The following is a 22,661-nucleotide window of genomic DNA, read 5'->3' on the forward strand; positions in this document are numbered from 1 at the left end:
GCATCTGTCAATATCTTAAATTTAATTCGGGGCTTTTTGCCCTGCCAGACAAATTTCGAAATGTCTTTGTGCCACCTCTTAAAACATTCCATCTTGTCAAGAATCTGCAAGGTCTGAAACAAAAATAACATTCTAGGCAATACATTCATTTTAATTACTGCAATTCGGCCTAACATTGACAATTTCAAATTTGACCATATTTCTAGATCTTTTTTAATTTCTGACCAACATTTTTCATAGTTGTCCTTATACAAATTCACATTCTTAGATGTTAAGTAAACCCCTAGGTATTTCACCTTCTTTACCACAGTCAAACCTGTTTCCTCTTGAAATTTCTCCTTTTCCATATCTGTTAAGTTTTTCCCTAAAACTTTAGTTTTTTGCTTGTTCAACTTAAATCCAGCTACCTGGCCAAACTGTTGTATTATTTCTAAAACCTTTTTCGTACTAGTGTTTGGCTCTTGCAAAGTCAATACTAGGTCATCTGCAAACGCTCTTAACTTATAATGTTTAGCTCCGACCTGCACACCTTTGACCTGCTGGTCATTTCTTATCATGTTCAGCAACACCTCCAGAACTGAAATAAAAAGTAATGGGGAAATCGGGCACCCCTGTCGTGTTCCTTTTTCTATCTTAAGTTCCTCAGTCACAACATTGTTTACAATCAGTTTAGCTTTTTGTTCAGAATATATTGCAGCCATACCATTCTCAAAACCCTGGCCTACCCCCATCCCATGAAGATTCTTCCTCATAAAACTCCAAGAAATATTGTCAAAGGCTTTCTCCGCGTCCACAAAGATCAATACTGCTTTAGTGTTTATATTCACCTCTAGCTTTTCCAAAATGTCTATTACATTCCTTACATTATCTGCCAGGTGTCTTTTAGGGAGAAAGCCTGCTTGGTCCTTATGAATCTTCTCCATCAAGACTCTTTTAAATCTTTTTGCCAAAATGTCTGCAAAAATTTTGTAATCCACATTAAGGAGTGATATTGGGCGGTAGTTCTTGAGTTGGGTCTTTTCAGTCTCTGACTTTGGTATGAGTGAAATATATGCCTCTTTCCACGATTCAGGTGCCCTTTTTCCCTCAAGGATCTCATTACAGACTTCTCTTAGTGGTTGAGTCAGCCATTCCTTCAACGATTTGTAGTATCTGGAAGTCAGTCCATCTGGTCCCGGAGATTTGCCCAGTTGCATATTCTGAATGGCAGCCTCTATCTCTTGTTCTGAGATTCTCTGGTTCAAGTCCATCTTACTTTGATGAGAGATGTTTTGTAATCCATATTTTCCAAGGAATTTGTCTATATCTTCTTCATTTTGCGGGCCTTGAGTGTAGAGTTTTTTGAAATAACTTAAAAAGCAATTTCTAATTTCATTAGGTTTAGATATATTCTTTCCATCCACCTCTAGGCTTGTAACTGTATTTAGTTTCTGCCTTTTCTTCAGTTGCCATGCCAAAAGTTTGCCACATTTATTTGCTGATTCAAAAGTCTTTTGCTTCATTTGCTTTATCTTCCATTCAATCTCTTGGTTCATCAATTCCATATATTGCGTTTGATATAACTTGATCTCTCTTAAAATGTCCTGAGATTTTGGTTTTGTTCTTAATTTTCTCTCTCCTTCCTTTATCATTTCCAAAATCTTCTCTTTTTTCTCATTTTGTTTTTTCCTCTTTATTGAATTTTGTTGAATCAAAAATCCTCTCATAACGGCTTTACTTGCGTCCCAGATCACTCTTTTCTCCACGTCGGTCCTCAAATTTATTTCAAAATAGTCTTTTAGGGTCTTTTGGGCCTTCGTGAGAATCTCCTTATCTCGAAAGAGGGTGTCATTCATTCTCCATCTAAATTGACCAGTTATTGTGAGTTTCATCTCCATCTTCACGGCGTTATGGTCGGAGCAAGTTTTTGGGCAGATTTCCACTTTCTTAATCTTTGGGGCCATTCCACTAGTAACCCAGATTTGATCGATTCTGGTCCAGGTCATCATTGCTTGGGAGAAGAAAGTTCCCTCTCTCTCCAGAGGGTTCCTTGTTCTCCATATGTCTATCAAGTCCATATTTTCTGTCATTTCGAAAAAAGTCTTAGGGAGTGTCCCTTCCTTGCTAACTGTTAGTCTTTGTGCCTTGTCCATATTGGTGGAGACCACGCCATTCATGTCTCCCATGATTATCATATTGTAATCCAGATAGTCAGTGAGGGTTTCATGGAGTCTCTTAAAGAAGTCAGATTTGCCTTCATTTGGTGCATAAATTCCAACCACTAGAAGTTTTTCTCCTTGTATTTGTATCTCCACTGCCAAGTATCTCCCTTGTTCGTCCTTGAATATCATTTTTGGGGCCCATTTCTCTTTCACGTATATTACAACTCCTCTTTTCTTGACTTTATCTGATGAAATGAATTCTTGTCCTAGCCTTTTATTTATGAGTAGTCTTTTGTGGGCTCTGGTTATGTGTGTTTCTTGTAGACATATCAGGTCCAATTGTTCTCTGTTCAATATATGAAATACCTGTCTTCTCTTCAAAGGCCCATTGAGCCCATTACAATTCCAACTAAGAAATTGCAAGGCCATCTTGTTATTTTTCTAAACTCCTCCAACAGCTCCAAGTTGTTGCTCTTCTTCTGATGGTGGTGGTCTTTGTCCAATCGAGAGATTCAAAATCTCTAGTGCTCTCCTCTGTTCTGCAAGCGGATCCACAGTCCCTTTCTGGAGGTCCTCCTGATTTCTTGCCAAAAATTTGTCCTTGTCTTGAATTGTCTTTATTTTCACCTTCTTTGCCTTGTAGTCGAATGACAGTCCTTGTGGGAACTCCCACCTGAAGCGGATAGAATTTTTCTTTAGCAAAAGAGCCAAGTCCTTGTAGAAGTTTCTTAAGTCCAGAATGTATTTTGGGATGTCTTTAAAGATCTGTACAGCTGAATTTCCGATTTGCAAGGCCTTTTCAAAGTGTAGTCCTAGTATTTTGTCTCTTTCCTCCTTGGATCTGAGTGTGATCAGGCAGTCTCTCGGGGTCTTTCTGTCTTGCTTTTTACCCAATCTAAAGGCAGTCGTAATTTTGAATTCGTCTTCCTCAAGGTCCCAGCAATCCGCAAACTCCCGTGTCAAAAATTCCACAAGGTTGTCTCTTTCATTCTCCGGAATCAGTCTTAATTTTAAGTTTCTCTCTTTCCTCTGTAATTCCCACAAGGCCAAAGTTGCATCATGCTCATAGACCTTCTTGGCAATCGGCTCTAATTTCTCCTGTGTCTCTCCAGCAGTGGCTTTGGCATCTTCCGCAATTTGGCGCGTGGTGGCGTTTTCCTCCACCAATTTATTTATAGATTCTGTATTCTGGTTTAATCTTGCTGAAATTTCTGTTAATTTTAGTGTGTTCTCTGAAGTCTGTTTTGTCAAAGACTCCAGAGTCTGGTTTATCTTGAGCAGGGCATCTGTCACAGCTTCCATAGAGACGGCTGCTCCTTTGTCTTGTCCTGTTGTTCCTACTGATCCGGCTGTTGCGCCTGAGATTGAGCCTCTTTTCTTTACCTGTTGCTGCTGCAGCTGTTGTTGTTGTTGTTGCTTGGTCTTGGCTCTTGTAACTATCTCTTCTTGTGAGCCACTCATGTCAAGGTCAATTCCCACGGGATTTATTCTCCCTTGGAAAATTCCACTGTCTTAGGCTGTGCCGGACTTTACTTTATCCTCTAGAGGGAGCAAATCAAAATGGCCATAGAGCAAAATTTCCAAATACGAAAACAAAGGAGACTGTCCAAGATGTGAAAAAGGAGATTAACACAGTCAAAGTCAATGTTACTAAAAACTTGTAACTTCAAATTGCCACAGTTGCCCAGTTTATGCTGTTTCTTCTTGTATTATACAGTGGCCAGGCACTGTGGAAACTTTGTATCAAAGTATCACTTCACAGGGAAAAGTCAGTTCAGTGTACTAAGAAGGCAGACCGTTTCATGCTTTCAGATGGGTGAGACAGCAGAGGTTTTTTACTTCCAATAGATCATGCAGTTATTGATCAAATTCACCTCCCCTCTGCCCTGCTAGCTAGAGGGGAGATCAAAGGTCTAAATGTCCGGTTTAGCTAATCAAAGAGCGGGTTTAAACGGATGCAAGTTTAGAGTTCCGTTGCTTTCACTTTCATGCAGTCGGGGGGAGGCAGACTTCCTTTGTTTAAATCTCCCCGTTTTTAGCCCAATTTTTAAAATTTAAAGGGTCCCGATTATTTTCCAGCTCTTACTCACGGGAATTCAGTCCAAATTTTCTTTTCAGGAAGGAATCGGCGCTCTCCGCTTATGGCGACGCGGCTTCACTTCGCAGGCTGGGTAGCGACTCTCAGCACCGCGCTCTCTCCCGATGTCGATCCGTAGCCTTTAAAAAGGCTCTTTCACGGTACCGGGGGGCGCAAAGGTGCCCACCGAGTCTCCTTGTTCTCAGGCTTCAGCGCCTGAGATTTTAGGGGTCCCCCGCTCGCCGTAGCGGGTAAGACCCGAACTTGCGAAGCAGTCCTTCTCCGGAGCTCGGAGGTAGGACCGCCATTAAGCGCTGGCACCGACCGGAAGTCTCGCATTGTGAAAAGTATGTTAACAGTTATAAACTGTTACAAAACTTCACGTCAGAGGTAGGGATGGAAGGACATGTCAGTTTCAGCTCTCAGTTTCTCTCTTCTTTTTTCCCAAGCTTAAATGGAGTTCACCACATTTTGCACCCATTATAGTGGCAGCTTTTCATGTTGAGTATTTTCTTACAGTTCTTTCTTTGGTTCTTAACAAATTTGGACCCGTGGTAACTTCTTTCTATTGTTTTGCAGGTTGGCTTCATTGATTACATTGTCCACCCACTTTGGGAGACATGGGCAGACCTAGTACAGCCGGATGCCCAAGATATCCTGGATACTCTAGAAGATAACAGGAATTGGTACCAGAGCATGATCCCTCAGAGCCCTTCTCCTCCACTAGATGAACGCAACAGAGACTGTCAGGGCCTGATGGAGAAGTTCCAGTTTGAGCTTACGCTTGAAGAAGAGGACTCTGATGGGCCTGAGAAAGAAAGTGATGGTATCAGCTACTTCAGCAGTACAAAGACACTCTGTGTGATTGACCCAGGAAGAAGGGGTTCCCAAAGTGAAGCTAATATAGAAATTGTGACAGAAGATACATCACCTATCGATACCTAATATATTGTTATCTGTAAGGGTGAATTTAAATACTTCATGCACATGCAGGTTGTCTTGCTAACTAGCCTGAAATCGAGGTCTTAGGCACCTACCATTGGCTAAAAGACCTTTCCAGCTACTTGAGATTGGAGTCAGGGTTAAAGAGCGTGTAGTGATTGCTCAGGAAATTAACAGGTGATTTATATTGCAGCTTAAGCTTTGTCAGCCAAAAAAACAAAATCTGGAACCAGTGTGAGTTGCAACTGAACAAGCCTGATCGTGAACAACACTCGGCTGAAATATTTTCTATTCTTAAGAGATTTTGAAATCTAGACAGGTCTGGCATGTAGAACTACTGATTTGTAACTGCATTTAAAACTTGTCCACCTGTCTGCAGACCCGTGTGCCTTTTTTATAAAAAAAAACTTCCACGTCTTTTCAAGAAACCTACTAAGTACACAACAAAACATGTTTGATATTGATGTATAATTTTTTAAAAAATATTCCTGTTTTAACGAAATAGGTCTTCCTTTGTAGGGGCAATACTTGTTTCTTTATTGCAGTTTAATCACGTTGACTTGCTAAATAAAGCAGGGTGCCCTCCTCTTTGCATTACTGCACCATTGGTCACTTTATCAACCCTGCAAAACCTGTGTTGTTATCTACTGAAAAATGTCCCCCCACCCGCCCCCGGTTAATTGTTTTTGACCTTTCTTTTGCACAGGATAAAGTGTAGCTTTCTGTTCCTTAGCACAATACAGCACATGTAAAAGTCAACATACTGAGGTAATGTGATGTACATTCTCCTCCCCTTATTTTTTTAAAAAAACACTCGGTGGAAGTTGCACGCTTGGTCCTTTGTGTTTTCTCTTCCCCACTGTTCATGTCCCCTTTTCTCTCTTGCACTTGCCTTGAGCTCTAACATGTCCAGTACTGTTTATAACAGTGTATTTATTACTTAATGTATATAATGTAATGTTTTGTAAGTATTAATTTATATAAATTAACATTGCCTGTCAGTGGTGATGTTACTTGTGTAGAATACTCTGCATAAGAGTTGCCTTTCTTGTAACCTTTTGTATTGCATAAAGTAGAAAAACCTGAACATAGCTTAAAAGAGACATATTGAACCCAGAGAGGGCATTCAGGTAGCATTGGCTCACGGGGGTTTCATTTTCACTGGCATTTGGGGAATCATCACAGTTGGTGGGTGATGGAGAAATATTTAGAATCATCTGTTCAGATGATGTGAAGCTACTGAAACTTTGAAAGAGAAACCTACAGTAAAATGCCACAAAATGTTAAGTGTCAGTTTCCAATTAATGAACAACCCAATGTGAATTTCTATGACAAAATGTGAACTGGTGTTATAATTGTGCTGTGAAACTTCTTCCAACAAAGCTTGTTAGGCATGTATACAGTGCCAATCTCAGTTTGTAAAACTATGTTCCAAGCTTTCAGTCCAACTTGTGACTAACTAGTTGATGAAATAGCACAGTTGTGCATGATCAATGGGTTTGTATGTCTGTTGAACACTGCATTGTTCCAGGTGGTTATTTTGTTTCAAAGTTTCACACAATGTATGTTGTTATAGTATTATATATTGTGTTCAGATGCATTCTTAAGAGATTTTTATATGAAGTGAATAAATTAAAGCATGACTTAGGTTGGGCTTTCCTAGATGTTCTTTTTAGTTATCTACTGTGCTTCAGTTGCATGTTTAATGCAGAATTTTTAAACGTCACCATTGGTGGCAGTGAGCAAGGTATGAATCGCTCAACACAAACACATACTAGTCACTGGTGGAGACATGATACTGAATTAAGCAAATCTCTTACTGATTAATAAATACATAAGAACACAAAGGGTGAAACAGATTTTCTACCTTAAGAGTCTCATACCCTGGAGCAAGTTATGGCAGTGTTGTACCCCATTAATTTCTATAAAACTCAGCAGGTTTTTAAAAACTTATAAGCTGCCCCATGGAAAATATTTCTGAAACGCGGGGTATAAACGTTATAAATAGGGAACTAAACACATAAATTTATTTCATGGGCTTAATAATTTTCCTTAGCATCCATCTCAAAACCAATTGGTATTAAATGACAAACCATCATACACCAATATCTTAAACCAGTTCTCCACAAATGAAATGCCCATTTTATCAGCATTGCAGAGAGCAGTAAAATGTAAGCAAAACTGTCTGGGTACCTGAAAATTAAAATAGAAGAGCCATGTGCCTCCTGGTGGTGGCTGGAAAGCAGAAGCTACTGAAGTTTGTAAAATGTCTATGCAGTAGTGGTCTTAATTCTATATTTCAACTAATAAACACATAGTTTTTCATGCGTTGGAGAACTTCCCAAGAGTGGCTGCACAAATCACTAAAAACAAAATGTGATGTGACTGAAGCCATTCACTACAGGTAAGTCATTCTCAGTTCCTAATCCCAACTCTTCTTTGTGCCGGTGATACAGGAACAAACATGATAGGTAAATATGGTCTCAGGTTATCTCTGATAACTTCTTAAATAACCTTTTTGTCTGCTAATCTATGAATAGGTCAGGTGGAGCACATTCAAATGCCACTTCCACTGGTTTGTCACCTAGATTGCTACGGGTACGATGTGAAAGTACCTGCAGTTCTAAATTTTGGGTTGCCAAGGAAATATGATTAAATTATATCATTCTTTACTGCAGAATATTTGCATGAAGTGGTTAAACATAGAAGAAGCTGGAGAAGTAATGAAGACAGATCTTTTGCTGTCAACCCCCCCCACACACACACACTATGACACTCTTTAGGGGAGCGGGTGGCGCTGTGACCATGCCTCTTGGGCTTGCTGATCAGAAGGTCAGTGGTTCAAATCCCCGCAACAGGGTGAGCTCCTGTTGTTCCGGCCCAGCTCCTGCCAACCTCAGCCAAATACTGAACAATCTCTAAGAACTGTTGCAAACCCTTTTTATAATCCAGTGGAGGCATTTCATTAATGGCATCCACTTTGCTGTCACCTGGCTTCAGTCCACGACTTGAGAATAATAATAATAATAATAATAATAATAATAATAATAATAATTTATTACTTTTACCCCACACATCTGGCTGGGTCTCCTACCCATTGCCAGTAGTCATATTTTTCATTGAGGATGGCGAAGGGTTTCTTCCTTGCCAAGTTTCTCTGGACATCAATATCTGTGTGAATGTAAAATTGTCTCCTGACAGCCTTCTTGAAGTTTTAGGGTCAGGACACAGCCTAAGCGACCCATTCTTCTTTTGTATAATACTTCAGCTACTCACCCATGCTATAGGCTATCATGAACTGGCAGGATGATGGGGAGGAGGAAGAGGGTCCCAGCGAGGGGTGTAGCCAGGACTGGGACACACTGGGGCAAGCAGGGGATGGGGAAGGAAGTACTCAGAGGGTGACAGGGGATGGATGCACAGGAACCAGAGCAGCAGGACTCATCACCAAAGCCAGAGGGGCTCTTGTCCCCATGAACACAGTGGGCTCTGAGATGCAGGGAGCAGAGGGAGGGGTGTTCTAGGAGGCTGGGACAGACAATAGCCCACAGCCCAGCTCCCTAGCTGGCCAGGTGGGGCTCGTTAGCTCTGGGAGAAGGCATGTGATTCCTCAGCTAGAGCAGGCTCAGAACAGGTGAAGGTCACAAGCCTCATCAAGCCCAGATGCTGCAATCAGCAAGCAAAGAGGGAAGCAGAGCTGAGGTGCTGTCTGCTCAACTGCCCCTGTTGATAGACTTTGGCTTGAATACTCCTGGAGTCTGCTTTGGGTTTGACTCTGGACTGCATTCTGACTGCTGCACCTCAGATTTGGCTACTTGGATTGACTGTGGACTGCATTTCCTGAGCTTTGGACTTTGGTCGTGTGGCTTGACCCTGGACTTTGGATTTGCTGCCAGGTAAGCCAGGGGTTCAGGACATAGACTTAGTCACTTTAGAGATGACCCAATGAACTTGAGGTACTGTGGGGCTGGTTGCAGTTGGTCCTCTATGGTGTTGGAGATATTCCTGCATCCATAAACAACTAGGGACACAACTTAGTCTACATAAATGTAATGCACACCTGGAAAGTGTCTCAGACCAGCAAAAATATATAGGAGTGTGCTGTAAGGAGCTATGTCTTTAGCAGTGGTCAAGTGGCATGATCTTCATTCACACACCTGATGAGTTGCATAGTCTCACACGCTGCATGGCCCACCTCAAAACACCTTTCTTGCAAAAGGCTACGAATGTTCCTCTTGGTGTAATTCTTGTCCCTTCAAATACAGTCAGGGTGACAGTTGCTGGGATTGATTTCACCTTCTTGTGCAATAATTGGGCCACATTCTCTGCACCAATGTCCAGTTAGAAATAAAGAGGCTTGCCAGAAACAATAACTGGAACACCAGGGAGCAGGGGATACCTTTTGCACAGCATCCACAAAGGATTATGGTCCTTGTCCAGAAGTTGATTAACAAATGTCTACAGCACAAGTTAGGATTTAGATAAAGGTTTCTTAGCAACCTAGCCCTCAGCCTGCCTGAGCATGCTCGACAAACAGCATGGTTATTTAATGAGGAAGACAAGCAATTCTCCAAACTCACAAGTTTGTGCAAGCATCTTTAAATCAGTGACATAGCGATTAGTGCTTTCCCCTTCCATCTGAATTCATGTGAAGAACTTGTTTCTGTCAAGTCATTCTTTTTAGGAGTGCGGCAGGCCTCAGATTTGCTGGTAACAAATGACGTATTTTGCTTATCTGACTATTTGGTGAACTGAAAGATGTTGAAAACCTTACTAGCCTCTTCCCCAGGCACATGCAGAGATAGGACAGTTTTTGACTCACCATCCTTTATAACTGCATCGCAAACAATGCTGTAAACTTCAGATTGCTGCTTCCACTTTCTCCAGTTGCTGGCCACATTGCCCTGAAGTTACCAGCTTCCCTGGAAACTCATATTTGTGCCATAACCACTGTGCTGAGATGTCTATGGGGAACAGGTCCAGCTCTGACACCATGCAATATGGTTCAGTGGATCCTTTGTGTATCTACTCACATGGTTGCACACCTTCCTGTTAACCCTACACCACAGCAGACACCAAAAAAGCAGTTGCTGAACTACAGAGGAAAAACAAATAGCTCTGAGGCTGGCTTGCACCAGACTGAATTGGTATAGGGCTGACACCCACTGAGGAGCAATTGTGTAACAGTCAATGTCATTTTAACCCTTTGCATGCCATATTATCACAGGGCACATCTTTCCCACAGATTTTTGCATTTAGTGTTAATATGCTGTTAACTCATTTTTTATTTTGAGTTATATCTTCCTATATAGATAACAGTGTAAGGCTGTCATTGTGCAGTCCCACTAGAGGATATGTAAGTGCCTCATCACAATCCTGGATTTGTGTAAACTCAGGGCTTGGTAGGAGAGCAAAAGAAAAGGCAGTTTTTTTAATGGCAGTTTTAAATAACAGAAGAGGTTTGAATAGAGCAGGGAAGAGAGGAGTTGTGAGGGTATGATGGGGTTTTATTTATCTATTTATTAAATTTATATACCACCCTTCATCAAACGATCTCAGGGCAGTTTGCAAAATAAGGGGTTTAAAGAGCTATGAGGATATGGGAGTGGTTTGAAAAAGCTAGAAAACATGCACCTCCTTCCCAAAGCCAGCTTTGTGAAGGGTATGTGAGGGCTGGGGGGGGGGGGGTGTCGTCCAATTTTGGGCTTGCTTCTCCCGTCCTGCATTACGAGGCTATATGTGGCCCATGGGTTCTGCATCAAAGCACTCTTGCAGCCCACTTGATATAAGTTGGGTTGCCCTGAGCTAAGAGGTTATTGTGAGGGTGGCAAGGGAGTTGGCAATAGGAATGATCAGGGGCACAGCCTCATGTGTTTTCAAGTGTTCAATACATTATTCTGTTATAATCCTCACAGCATCCTTGTAAAGCACACAGAATTACCCACATGGGGCAGGGAACAAAATGAGGGGTGGGGCTTAACTGAAGTCATCTAGTTGGGTTCCTGATAGTGCTGATTCATAGCTAAGCTTCTTAGTCATTATGCTAAACTACACCAGATCTCAAGTTATTTGGCCATTGATAATTCTTGTGTTATATTCTGAATTTCGTATCAGTGATGTTGCTCAAGCATGGTGATTTTCTACCACTTTGTTCATCCTTCCCTAACATGAACTGGAAAAGACTAACTTCTGATATTTGTGCATTCAATCATAAATCAACAGCACCATCTGGTGGAGAAAGGGATAATAATCAAATCGCCATGCACCAAATCATTCTACCTACCTGTAAGGTCTTCTTCCTCCTTCCCTGACCCCTGGTCCTCCTCCTTCTGTTCCTGTTCCTGCTCCTTCCTGACTCCACCAACCACTCCAACTCACAATTAGCCCTCTTCTCACCAGCACCTGGATATATATATATATATATGCGCACACTTCTTCTGGAACGTCAAGTCCTGCCCCACCCAATCACACAGTCCAACTGAAAATTCAAAACTCGAACGCACCAATCAAAACAAGCATATTCTTATGCATAACGAGAATTCTAACACCAAGCAATATTTCACTGGGCCAGATAAAAAAACTCCCCACAGCAAATCCATGACAATGTAACATCACCCTACAAATGTCAGAGCACATTACGCAATGCCCGTTAACACTTCATTTGAATAAACAAGATTCCTTCACAGAAGCACAGCCAGGTTCGCCTGGCGCCTTCATTATACACCAGGGGTCAGCAACCTTTTTCAGCCGTGGGCCAGTCCACCGTCTCTCAGACCATGGGGGGGGCGGACTATATTTTTTGGGGGGAACTGAACGAATTCCTATGCCCCACAAATAACCCAGAGATGCATTTTAAATAAAAGGACACATTCTACTCATGTAAAAACAACAGACAGGCCCCACAAATAACCCAGAGATGCATTTTAAATAAAAGGACACATTCTACTCATGTAAAAACAACAGGCAGGCCCCACAAATAACCCAGAGATGCATTTTAAATAAAAGGACACATTCTACTCATGTAAAAACACGCTGATTCCAGAACCGTCCGCGGGCCAAATTGAGAAGGCAATTGGGCCGCATCCGGCCCACAGACCTTAGGTTGCCTACCCCTGTTATACACCTTTAGGTGCTAGGCAAAAACATTTCTCTTCAGCCAGGCTTTTGGCTAACACCCTATATATCCTTTTAAACGTGTCTCTGGGAGGGGGTGGAGGAAGCCGGTTTATTGTTTTGCTTTGTTCCTGTTATGTATTTTGTGTTCTTATTTTGTATTTTCATGCTCTGAGGTGTATGGATAAAGGGTAGTATACAAATTTAATAACAAATAAATAAAAAGCTGCCTTATGCTCAGTGCTATTTTTTCTAGAAAAAGAGGTGCTGGAACTGAGTTCTGGATGAAAAAAAGTCCTGCTTTTACAGAGTCAGACCATTGGTCCACCTATTTTACTAGCTGGCAGTGGCAGCTCTTTGGGGTTTCAGTTAGGGATTTTTCCCCTGGGACCTTTGGCATGCAAAACAGGTGCTCTACCACATGCTCCACCCCATTCCCCGTTGTAAGGTGGAGGGTGGGTCGGGAGAGGGTTAAATACCCTCCCCCCCCCCATACACCCCACCATAATTTCCCTGCCCCTCTGCAATTTGTGTCTGTGAGAGGGGAGGGGGAGTGATATACTTTAGCAATGGAAGGTTTAAAGTAATAGAGTTGGTTCCTAGAGAGGAGAGACAGACTGCACTGAAGAAAATGGCTGAACAACATATACAGACCTTAACCCGACCATAAGAGCAACACAATGCATTATCTACATCTAGGGAAACTGAGCAACTATTACAGTATGTTAAAAAAAATTAGGCTTTTCTGAGCTACAGAAACAAAAATAATCTTGACAGGGGTAGCACCCTGCTTGTGGTTAACGCTTAGCTGGAATGAAATATTCAACGCAGCAACAGAGAAATTAAAAAAATAATTTATTTGTCAGACAAATAAATAAGAGGCACAGTGGTATATGGTTACCAAGCTCTGGCCTGGCCTCCTGCCATTATGGCCAGCACTTATATTCCCTTAATCCAGCCCCCTTTGCTCCTCCTATGGCTGCCTCTGTTCAATCAGCCTGCTTGAATTTCCTATTGGCTGATTGCTATAACCAATCACAAAAATACACTCATATCCTCCTGTCCTTATATGGAACACAAAGAGCTATATATTGTTACATCTATAAATGACAAATAAGTATTAATATATCTTACATGTGTCTCAACAAGGAATCTTAATTACCAGCTCACCTCTTGCCCTCCTTGCCCTATTGCCTTCTAAAACAAATGGTTAATAATTTTAAATTTTTATCTTGAACAGATGTCAGAGACCTTGGGTTCATATTCTCATGCATCATCAATGAAATATCTCCTTTTGGAGGTCTTTAAACAAAGGTCTGACAGCCATTTGTCATAAGTGCTCGATTGGCGTCTCTTGTCTGACAGGGGGCTAGGCTCATCTGCCCCCCTGGTCTCCTACAGCAATATGACTCTATGAAATAAGAATTTAACATTTCTTTCTTTCTAGATCCTTTGCATAATTACATTTAAGCCAGGATATTTCATACATTATCATAGATAGCTTTTTAGAAGGATAAACTTCCTAAAAGTAACAAGGAAGGAACAGTTTACAGCCTCAAAATAAAATAGGAAAAAAAGCCTCTTCCCCTGTTCACACTTCCCCCCTTCTCCAGCCGGTTTGTTTTCCATGTGCTCTTGGCCTTTTGACCTTAGGCTCAAGTTTAAGGCACATGGTTTTATTTTACTGTTTACCAAACTCTTAATTATGTAGGGTCTGTGTAACCTTGGTCTTCAGCCTGTAATTCCAGCTTTTACGACTTTGAGAATTGTTTTCTGCTATCAATCAAAGGGGGGGGCCCTTGTCTAGGAGGAAAAACATTGCCTGTGTCCTTTAAACAGCTGGCCTTCTTGCCTGGCATGAAGCTTTTGAAAATCTTTAAACTCTCTCTTTAATTTAGGAACCTGATCAAGATATAAGCCAATATATGCCTTGATTAAAAATGCAGTCCATATTCAGATGCCACAATCCCCCCTTTCAAGCTCAAGGACCTTGCTACCAAGCGTCCTTGATAGCTTGATCTTCCTGAGTTAAAGCTCTGTATAGGGCCATGATATGAGGTAGAGTTTCATTCGAAATCATCTTGCTAATTGTACTTCTAAAACATGAGATGATACATGGCATCATACATAAAACCATTACTACTACCGTCAAGAAAAACAAGCAAGACAATAGTATCCCTTTGAGTCCTGTGACATTGGGTAACCATCCCATATCCCATCCTTCCCATGTTTGTACTGGGACATGTGCTATATTCTCCATCTTTGTGGCCAACACACGGATTGCCTCACCATTATCAGAAATGTTAAAGCAACAGGCATTCCCTGTCAAGTTCAAGACTCCACATAGGCCTCCCTGCCTGGCAAGTACATAATCCATTCCCATTTTCAGCTGCAAAATGGGGCTCTACTTTCATCCAACTGTTGTGCAATAAGTCTCAAACTCTGGGCCGTTGCATTGGTTACAAGTTCCACTACTGCTTGCAATCGAATTATTCTGTTTAGATTATAAATAGGATCCCGTGCCCCTTGTATGAGCTAACCAGGATTCCAGGAGGCAGGATCATAATAGGCTATAATGCGCTCTGGTGGCCAATCATCAGTATCGCTCCAACTTTGGGTACTTCCTCCTGCTATATGAGAAATATACTAGTGGGCAAAATCCACATTGGTGGTAGTACCCATCCCAGGAAACAAGTCCCACTCCATTTGGAAGGGAGTTTCTTGTATGCCCATTCTCCACATATCCACCACAACCATCGGGTCTGAGGGTTTTGGTATGTGGAGTACAGAAGGCGAAATATCAAAAGAGGTATAGAGTTCACAGTGCAGTATGTTAGATTGCCTTTTTCTGTCACAGTTATGTTCCATACCACTTTCCATGCATGAATAAAAGGAGGTGCACAGGGCAAGGTATTCCGAGTTCGATAGGTAGTACCGTGTGCCCAGGTATTCTTAATATAATCCCAAGTATAGTGGCAATGAGAAGAGCCTATCATGGGAGAATCAGCTGCATCTGATGATTTATGTACACAGAATTCCCCTTGTACAGGTATAACTCGTAATGGTTTAGTTGAGTTCCATCCGGGGAAATTCTGTACTTCTGTTTGGTGTAACATTTCGCTTACCATACCAATGGCATTTAATGGTATTGGTAATAAGGGCATACCTCCCTCTGAATCATCTGGCCCAAGAGAGCAAACAAGGCAATTGGTCCTATTTGCAACACTGGCTACCATTTCAGCTAAACCTACCCACATATTGTGGTCATAGCGGAATCCATATTTAGCAAATTTGGTCAAATTCAAGGACCCTTCCCCTTCCCAAGGGATCAGGATTAATAATAAAATCATGTTGATGTCTAGCATATGCATTCCTTCCACAAAAAATTACCTTATTGTGTTAGCATAAAACTATTAGTCCCAATATAATTCCCCCAGTGACAGAAATGGGGAACCACCAAGACCAAAACATATATCCCGAGGATCCCCAATGTGTAATATCTCTGATAATTGTTCCACAAGGGGGCAGTCAATCAATTGTATAAGAGAATCTTCCCTTTCACAGCGCTGGTTCAGACGCTCCTCAAGCTTCAGGCGTGCGCAGGTCAGCCAGCTTCCAGGTTTGTGGCTGCAGCAGGCCGGTCGTCTAATGTTGCCCGTGACCTAGCCCGTTCCCCGTAGGGCTAGATACAGGGGTTTTTGGAGAGAGTCAATTTTAAAGGATTAGAGGGGTCACCTTTGCACGTCCAACTGCCTTCGGACTTCTTCAAACGGGAGTGATGAATCCAGGGGGTCACCTCAGCTACCTTCACCGCTGTTGGAGTAAAGAGCAAGACGGTGTAAGGTCCACGCCACTTAGGTGCAAGTGGATCACGTTTCCACTCTTTCACCCATATGCTATGCCAGCCTGGAGCTGATGAATCGGCTTGGCAATGCTGCACGGCGTGCGCTCGAGGGCCCACCTGTTAAGATAAAAAAAAAACAAACAAACACGGGAGAGAGACAAAAACACGGGAGAGAGATTGCACTTATCCCTGTGTCACATGGTCTCCTATTTGTTTGAGGTCAGTTGGAATATCCTGAACAAAGGAGGGCGGCCTCCCATACAGGAGCTCAAAAGGTGACAACTTAAGTCTTTTTGTGGGTGTGCACCGAACACGAAACAGTGTTATGGGTAACACGTCTACCCTCCTGAGACTTTAGACATATTAGTGGGCTTCTGGCATGCCCTGCAGATACCTTGCACAAGCGTCTGGCGATAGGTGGTAAGCCTGGCCAGGTGAATTGCATTGTTTGGATCCCAATTAGGATCTTCCAAGGGAAAGTTGTCCTGGAGATGACGGTCAATATTATAAATATTTCCCACTCTGGCCTGCTCACGCAAATATATCTGTGCCTTTTCAATTATGTCTCTCCTTTCCTCAGTGGTGAAGAGAGTATTCAGGAGCTGGCGACAACCTGTCCAAGTAGGACTGTTAGTATTTACTATTGAAGTCACCAAGTCCATCATAGCCTGAGGTTTTTCTGCGAAAGATGGGGTGTTTTCCAATTCATCAGATCCGTAGTCGTGAATGGAATATATTGCAGGGTCGAAGTTTGAGGTGGCCGTGGTCCGGGTTGCCCATTAACCAGCACAGGCTCCTCAAGTGCATCAAATACTCTTCTAAGAGGGGCTACTACGTGACCTTTCTCTTCGCTTTGCTCTAGGGGCCTCAAATCATAGGGGATGGTATTTGTCCCAAGGCGTTCTTTTAGCAGCTTTATACGCCTGGCTGTATTGCTTGCTGACCGATTAAGGTCTCCCTGTAACTTCTGTAATAATTCTCTAGGACTTGGATGTACAGGGGTTTGGGGTGGGCAATTAGTTGTTCCACTAAAGGAGACTGTAGATGGAGTTCTACTGGGACTCACAGGTGGAATAACCACTTCTGCTTGGGCTTCATTATAGGACTCCAATGCCTCCTGAAGATATTTTTCATAATCTATCAAGGAATCAAGTTCTGTGACTCCACCCCCATTATTCATTCCACTTTCTTGCCTTGGGGTTACAACTGGTGGAGGGTTTGAATTAGGCTCCCTTCGATGTGGAGCATAGGGTGGAGGTGGAAACACCTCTTCCTCTGGTCCCTCAAAAATGGGTTTGAGTTTATTTGGCAAGATTCCTTTCCTAGCTTCGGCTTTTACAGCCAATAATTTGCATCGTTGGACTTTGCATTCCCTTATCCATGGAGGATTTTTATTTAATGTGCTCAGCCAAGAATCTATATATGAAAATTGTTCTGGGCACCCTCCAGTTTCTTTGGCGATGTTAGACCAAAGTTTGCTTACTAAATTTATATCAAAGGTTCCTTGAGATGGCCATCCAATATTTTGTTTTGGCCATTCTAGTTCACATAACGTTCTCAAGCGTTCTGGCGTCATTTTGACTCCATATGCCCCTGAGAAGGCTTTCTTAAAATTATTTAACATACATTCAAAAGGTGTATTTCCCCCCCTTTGAACCCCCAACTCCCATTGTATGGCCCTGTGAAGTATCCACTCAGTCACTCACACACACACCTTACTGGGAAACGAAGTAGTACTCACTCCACACTTAGGTCAGCTACACATTGTACTTTCTCACACATGCAATGCGCCAGATACTTCAACCATACTCTACCTCCCAATCTTCCCTTTTCCCCCACCAGACCACCATCTGATATACCCAGCCACCTAGCGTACTCAGTTCCCCTTTACTGAGACGCAGAAGTTTGATCAGGACTTCTCTTCCTCCCAATTAATTGGAGGGCCAAAACCCCTTAGTGCACTTACCCTTAGCTGGTTCCCTGTTTATTTCTCTGGTCCCCCCGGTCCGTCGCCGTCAGTGGGCAGGGTATCAGACAGACGAGACTGCTGCGTTCCCCTGGAAAAAATTTTTCCAGTGCGCGCTGGGTAGGCACAGTTGTCCTCTCTCTTGTACCCCGTCCAGTGAGGCGAAGGGGCTGCGTTCCAGCAGACCACTGATCCGAGTCGCAGGCACCATAAAATGTAGCACCCTGCTTGTGGTTAACGCTTAGCTGGAATGAAATATTCAACGCAGCAACAGAGAAATTAAAAAAATAATTTATTTGTCAGACAAATAAATAAGAGGCACAGTGGTATATGGTTACCAAGCTCTGGCCTGGCCTCCTGCCATTATGGCCAGCACTTATATTCCCTTAATCCAGCCCCCTTTGCTCCTCCTATGGCTGCCTCTGTTCAATCAGCCTGCTTGAATTTCCTATTGGCTGATTGCTATAACCAATCACAAAAATACACTCATATCCTCCTGTCCTTATATGGAACACAAAGAGCTATATATTGTTACATCTATAAATGACAAATAAGTATTAATATATCTTACATGTGTCTCAACAAGGAATCTTAATTACCAGCTCACCTCTTGCCCTCCTTGCCCTATTGCCTTCTAAAACAAATGGTTAATAATTTTAAATTTTTATCTTGAACAGATGTCAGAGACCTTGGGTTCATATTCTCATGCATCATCAATGAAATATCTCCTTTTGGAGGTCTTTAAACAAAGGTCTGACAGCCATTTGTCATAAGTGCTCGATTGGCGTCTCTTGTCTGACGGGGGGCTAGGCTCATCTGCCCCCCTGGTCTCCTACAGCAATATGACTCTATGAAATAAGAATTTAACATTTCTTTCTTTCTAGATCCTTTGCATAATTACATTTAAGCCAGGATATTTCATACATTATCATAGATAGCTTTTTAGAAGGATAAACTTCCTAAAAGTAACAAGGAAGGAACAGTTTACAGCCTCAAAATAAAATAGGAAAAAAAGCCTCTTCCCCTGTTCACACTTCCCCCCTTCTCCAGCCGGTTTGTTTTCCATGTGCTCTTGGCCTTTTGACCTTAGGCTCAAGTTTAAGGCACATGGTTTTATTTTACTGTTTACCAAACTCTTAATTATGTAGGGTCTGTGTAACCTTGGTCTTCAGCCTGTAATTCCAGCTTTTACGACTTTGAGAATTGTTTTCTGCTATCAATCAAAGGGGGGGGCCCTTGTCTAGGAGGAAAAACATTGCCTGTGTCCTTTAAACAGCTGGCCTTCTTGCCTGGCATGAAGCTTTTGAAAATCTTTAAACTCTCTCTTTAATTTAGGAACCTGATCAAGATATAAGCCAATATATGCCTTGATTAAAAATGCAGTCCATATTCAGATGCCACAGGAAGACTTGGGAGGGAGAGATGTTCATGACACTCTGCAGAAACACAGTAAAAAGTAAACAAGAAGTGGCTATTCCACAGTAATTACCCTCATACACACACCCCACAGCCTGTGATATAGGGAGGGGTGTTTTTCCCCCAGGAAGAACTCACAGGAACTCAGTTCCAGCACCTCTCTGGTGGGCACCATTGAACAACAACAACAGAACAGGGGAGGTGTTCATGGTGAGTTTCAGCACCTAGAAAAATAGCACTGGATATGGGGATAACTTGGCATGGCAATGGCCTGATAGCAGGTGAGAAGGTACAAGCACTATAATAATCAGAGATATCGAGATCTCAGGACGTTATTGAGGATAAGCACCAATAAACCTAATGGGGCTTATTTCTAATATGATTTAGGCCTCTGGTTTTTGCGTGTCGAGGTCCCCAGGTCCACCCCAATAACTCACACATCACACAGACGTTTTTGTTTAAGATTTTTGGCATAATTTTGGCCACAACTTTATTAAAATACAAATTTGTGAGTGGTTGCGTAGGCATTGGTTGAGACTATCTGCCCCCACCATGGGGGACAGACTGACATTCCGGACGATGCGAAAGTCAGAATAGGGGAATACACTTGGGGGTTACGCGGAGCAGGGAACCTGCCCTCACCCCAAATGCAACCAGGAGCTCATTGCTATGGCCTGAGCCCCCTTGACAGAGTGGACAAGCAATAGTTAGCTCCCAATTCCTTTAACGGAATCCCTTGCAGCAGCAGCATTAGAGGGGCAGGCACAGCCAATCCATGCCCCTCAACCAACCAAACCATAAACCAATGCCTAAAGCGAACCTTACAAGTTGTGACGATTTGCTACGCAGTAGGCAAAAACCAAATGGCCCTAGCCAATCAGCCAGATGTACAAAATTCCTACCAGGCCCCCGCTCCAAAGCAGACGACCCCATGACAGGCATAGCAAGGTCAAAGCGAACAACCCTATTCTAGGGAAGGAGGGACGGGCAATCTGATGCACGGGCGAAAAGAGGAAGCCCTAGCCTCGTGCAAGGAGTTTTACTATTTCTGGCTGTCAATCAAAAATTGGCAACATTAACTTCTTCCCAACAACAAGGGAAGCCCCAATTGCATCAGTGGCCAACGATCAATTAGCCCGCCCCCAATTTTGGAGTGTCCTGGCGGCCCCCACCGCAACACATGCTCTCCATGAAGGAGAACACGCTTTAGTAGACTGCATATAACAACGGGCACTGGATCCCAAAACATGAAAAAGAATCTAAGTATTTGTCCCTTGTGAATAATTACTGTACATACCTGCTATATATCTTTGTCTGGCTATAGACATGTGTTTGATGGACAGAAATAGAAGCTTAAAGAACTGAACTGGAACAATTGTTTTAGATTTAAGCCATGTTGCAATATCTGTATATGGTTCAGAGAAGTGTATATGGAAATACTGTGGATGGGGAAACCACACAATTATACATATTGTGGGTTTTTGTTTTGTTTTAATGGTGCGTTCAAGATGTAGTTTCTAAGACAAAATTTATACAACTACTATTAAAAAATGTGGGGTGGGGGAAGAGGAGGAGTAAGGTTACAATCCGATACCCACCTAGCTGGAAATAAGCTTCACTTAAATCAGGGGGTCGTACTTCTGAATTTAGATGTATAGGTTTGTGCTGTAAATTGTTTTGCAAGCTCTTCACACAAACTAGATAAATGCAGATTTATAGCAGCATAAGGACAAGTAGGTGGAATAGACAGAAATAACTGCTGCATAATGCTCTATATACTTAAGTCTGGTGTGTTTCATAATGGACCATATCCTTTTAGTGTTTGTTTTTGATTTGCTAGAGGCAGCTTTCGCTTGGTGTCTATAAACTGTATTCCTCAGAAACCACAGCAATATCAGCTGTAGGGGGAAATTTCACTTTCCTTTTTAAAAAGAAGCTGTCATGTGACAACTGTTTCCTTCAGCAAAATAAAGCTTTGAAGTAACCAAAAGCAACTAACTTTCCATTTTCACTGGAAACTGAAATGCTTTTCTCCCTGAAACAATTTTAGATGCTATAAAATTGAACATGATGAACTAGGACAGAGAATAAGAATAATTGAAGTGCTCAGACGATTGATGCCCACAAAGCTGTCCTTAACATTTAAAGTATGGCAGGGGAGGAATCAGCATCCCGAATCATATACAGAGACTTGAGTACAACATAACTCTTAACCCAGACTTGTAAAGAAACCTTGCACATTTTGTGTTGGTCTGCTATGGAAATGCTGGCTTTTAGCTTCTTAGCAATGTACTAAATAACTGCATTGTACCAAGAGGACAGGTGGAAGCAGAATGGAGTGATTTGTTCATCCTCTGCCAGCTCTCTGTGTTTCCATGCTGGTTGTGCAGGAATAAACTGTGCTTCCTTTGTAGCTGGTGCAGAAATCTAGTAGGCTGGATGGAGCGATCCACCACCCCTCTGCCAACTGGAATTGATGGCTGGTCCACTTAAGAATTCAACCTAACAGTGCTGGGCAATTTTTCATTCACCAGGACACAGGCCTGTGGCACTCAAGGGCCGTTAAGGGTTACTTCTGCTCATCATAGCAGCTACCACTGGTAATTTTTGAATATGTTGTAGGGTGGAAGTGTGTATGGATCCTCAGGCACAGCATTGTGCACTGGGAAGGAAAACATGTGAGGTTGACACAGTGGTCAAGTCAACTACATCCATGGGTGCATGTTTCCTGGATCTCCAGGTAGGGATAAAGTGGTTTAAGTTGTGTTCCCTGGTGGAGAAGAAGCAAATCCAGCACCAAGGCCCTCCCAATCTGTTGGTTATTTGCCTGGGTGAGAATTATCTGTGCTCACGCAGGGGCATAGACTTTGTATGTCCATTGCCTAGGCCTCACGGCTGCAGTGCTAAGCTCCTAGCCTGGCTTAAACCCCTCCCTGGATGCCCAGTGGGATCCTGGTTTCTTTGCTTGTGCCACACCAGGATCTAGCATGTGGGAGATTGAAGTCAAATACAACTAACAGTCATAGGGCTAGTTAGTGCATGAAGTACCACAGAGTTGTATTGCTAGATAGACTCAGCTAGGACACGCCCCTTCCTTCCTTCCTTCCTTCCTTCCTTCCTTCCTTCCTTCCTTCCTTCCTTTCTCTCTCTCTCTCTCTCTCT

The 22,661-nt window shown here is 42.5% G+C and overlaps 2 protein-coding genes across 17 annotated transcripts in view; both read left to right on the plus strand.

Moving 5' to 3' along the window:
* Positions 1 to 6,807, plus strand: part of PDE4B (phosphodiesterase 4B) — a 266,609-nt gene extending 259,802 nt beyond the window's left edge. For all 9 annotated transcript variants that reach the window (XM_083510505.1, XM_083510506.1, XM_083510507.1 and 6 more), the window contains one exon: positions 4,798 to 6,807. In XM_083510505.1, the coding sequence (XP_083366631.1) occupies positions 4,798 to 5,163 (366 nt within the window). In that variant the 3' untranslated portion in view covers positions 5,164 to 6,807. The remainder of the gene's footprint in view (positions 1 to 4,797) is intronic.
* A 5,278-nt stretch (positions 6,808 to 12,085) lies between these two features.
* Positions 12,086 to 22,661, plus strand: part of SGIP1 (SH3GL interacting endocytic adaptor 1) — a 134,907-nt gene continuing 124,331 nt past the window's right edge. For 5 of the 8 annotated variants that reach the window (XM_083510490.1, XM_083510471.1, XM_083510473.1 and 2 more), the window contains exons 1-2: positions 12,705 to 13,052; positions 19,487 to 19,709. The gene's annotated coding sequence lies outside the window, so the exon portion shown is untranslated. Of the gene's footprint in view, positions 13,053 to 19,486; positions 19,902 to 20,709; positions 22,100 to 22,661 lie in introns of all 8 variants that reach the window. The other 3 variants (XM_083510491.1, XM_083510482.1, XM_083510492.1) reach the window with 3 other exon arrangements.

This window comes from Podarcis liolepis (assembly GCF_965112155.1).
Source record: "Podarcis liolepis genome assembly, chromosome: 6".
Classification (NCBI taxonomy): domain Eukaryota; kingdom Metazoa; phylum Chordata; class Lepidosauria; order Squamata; family Lacertidae; genus Podarcis; species Podarcis liolepis.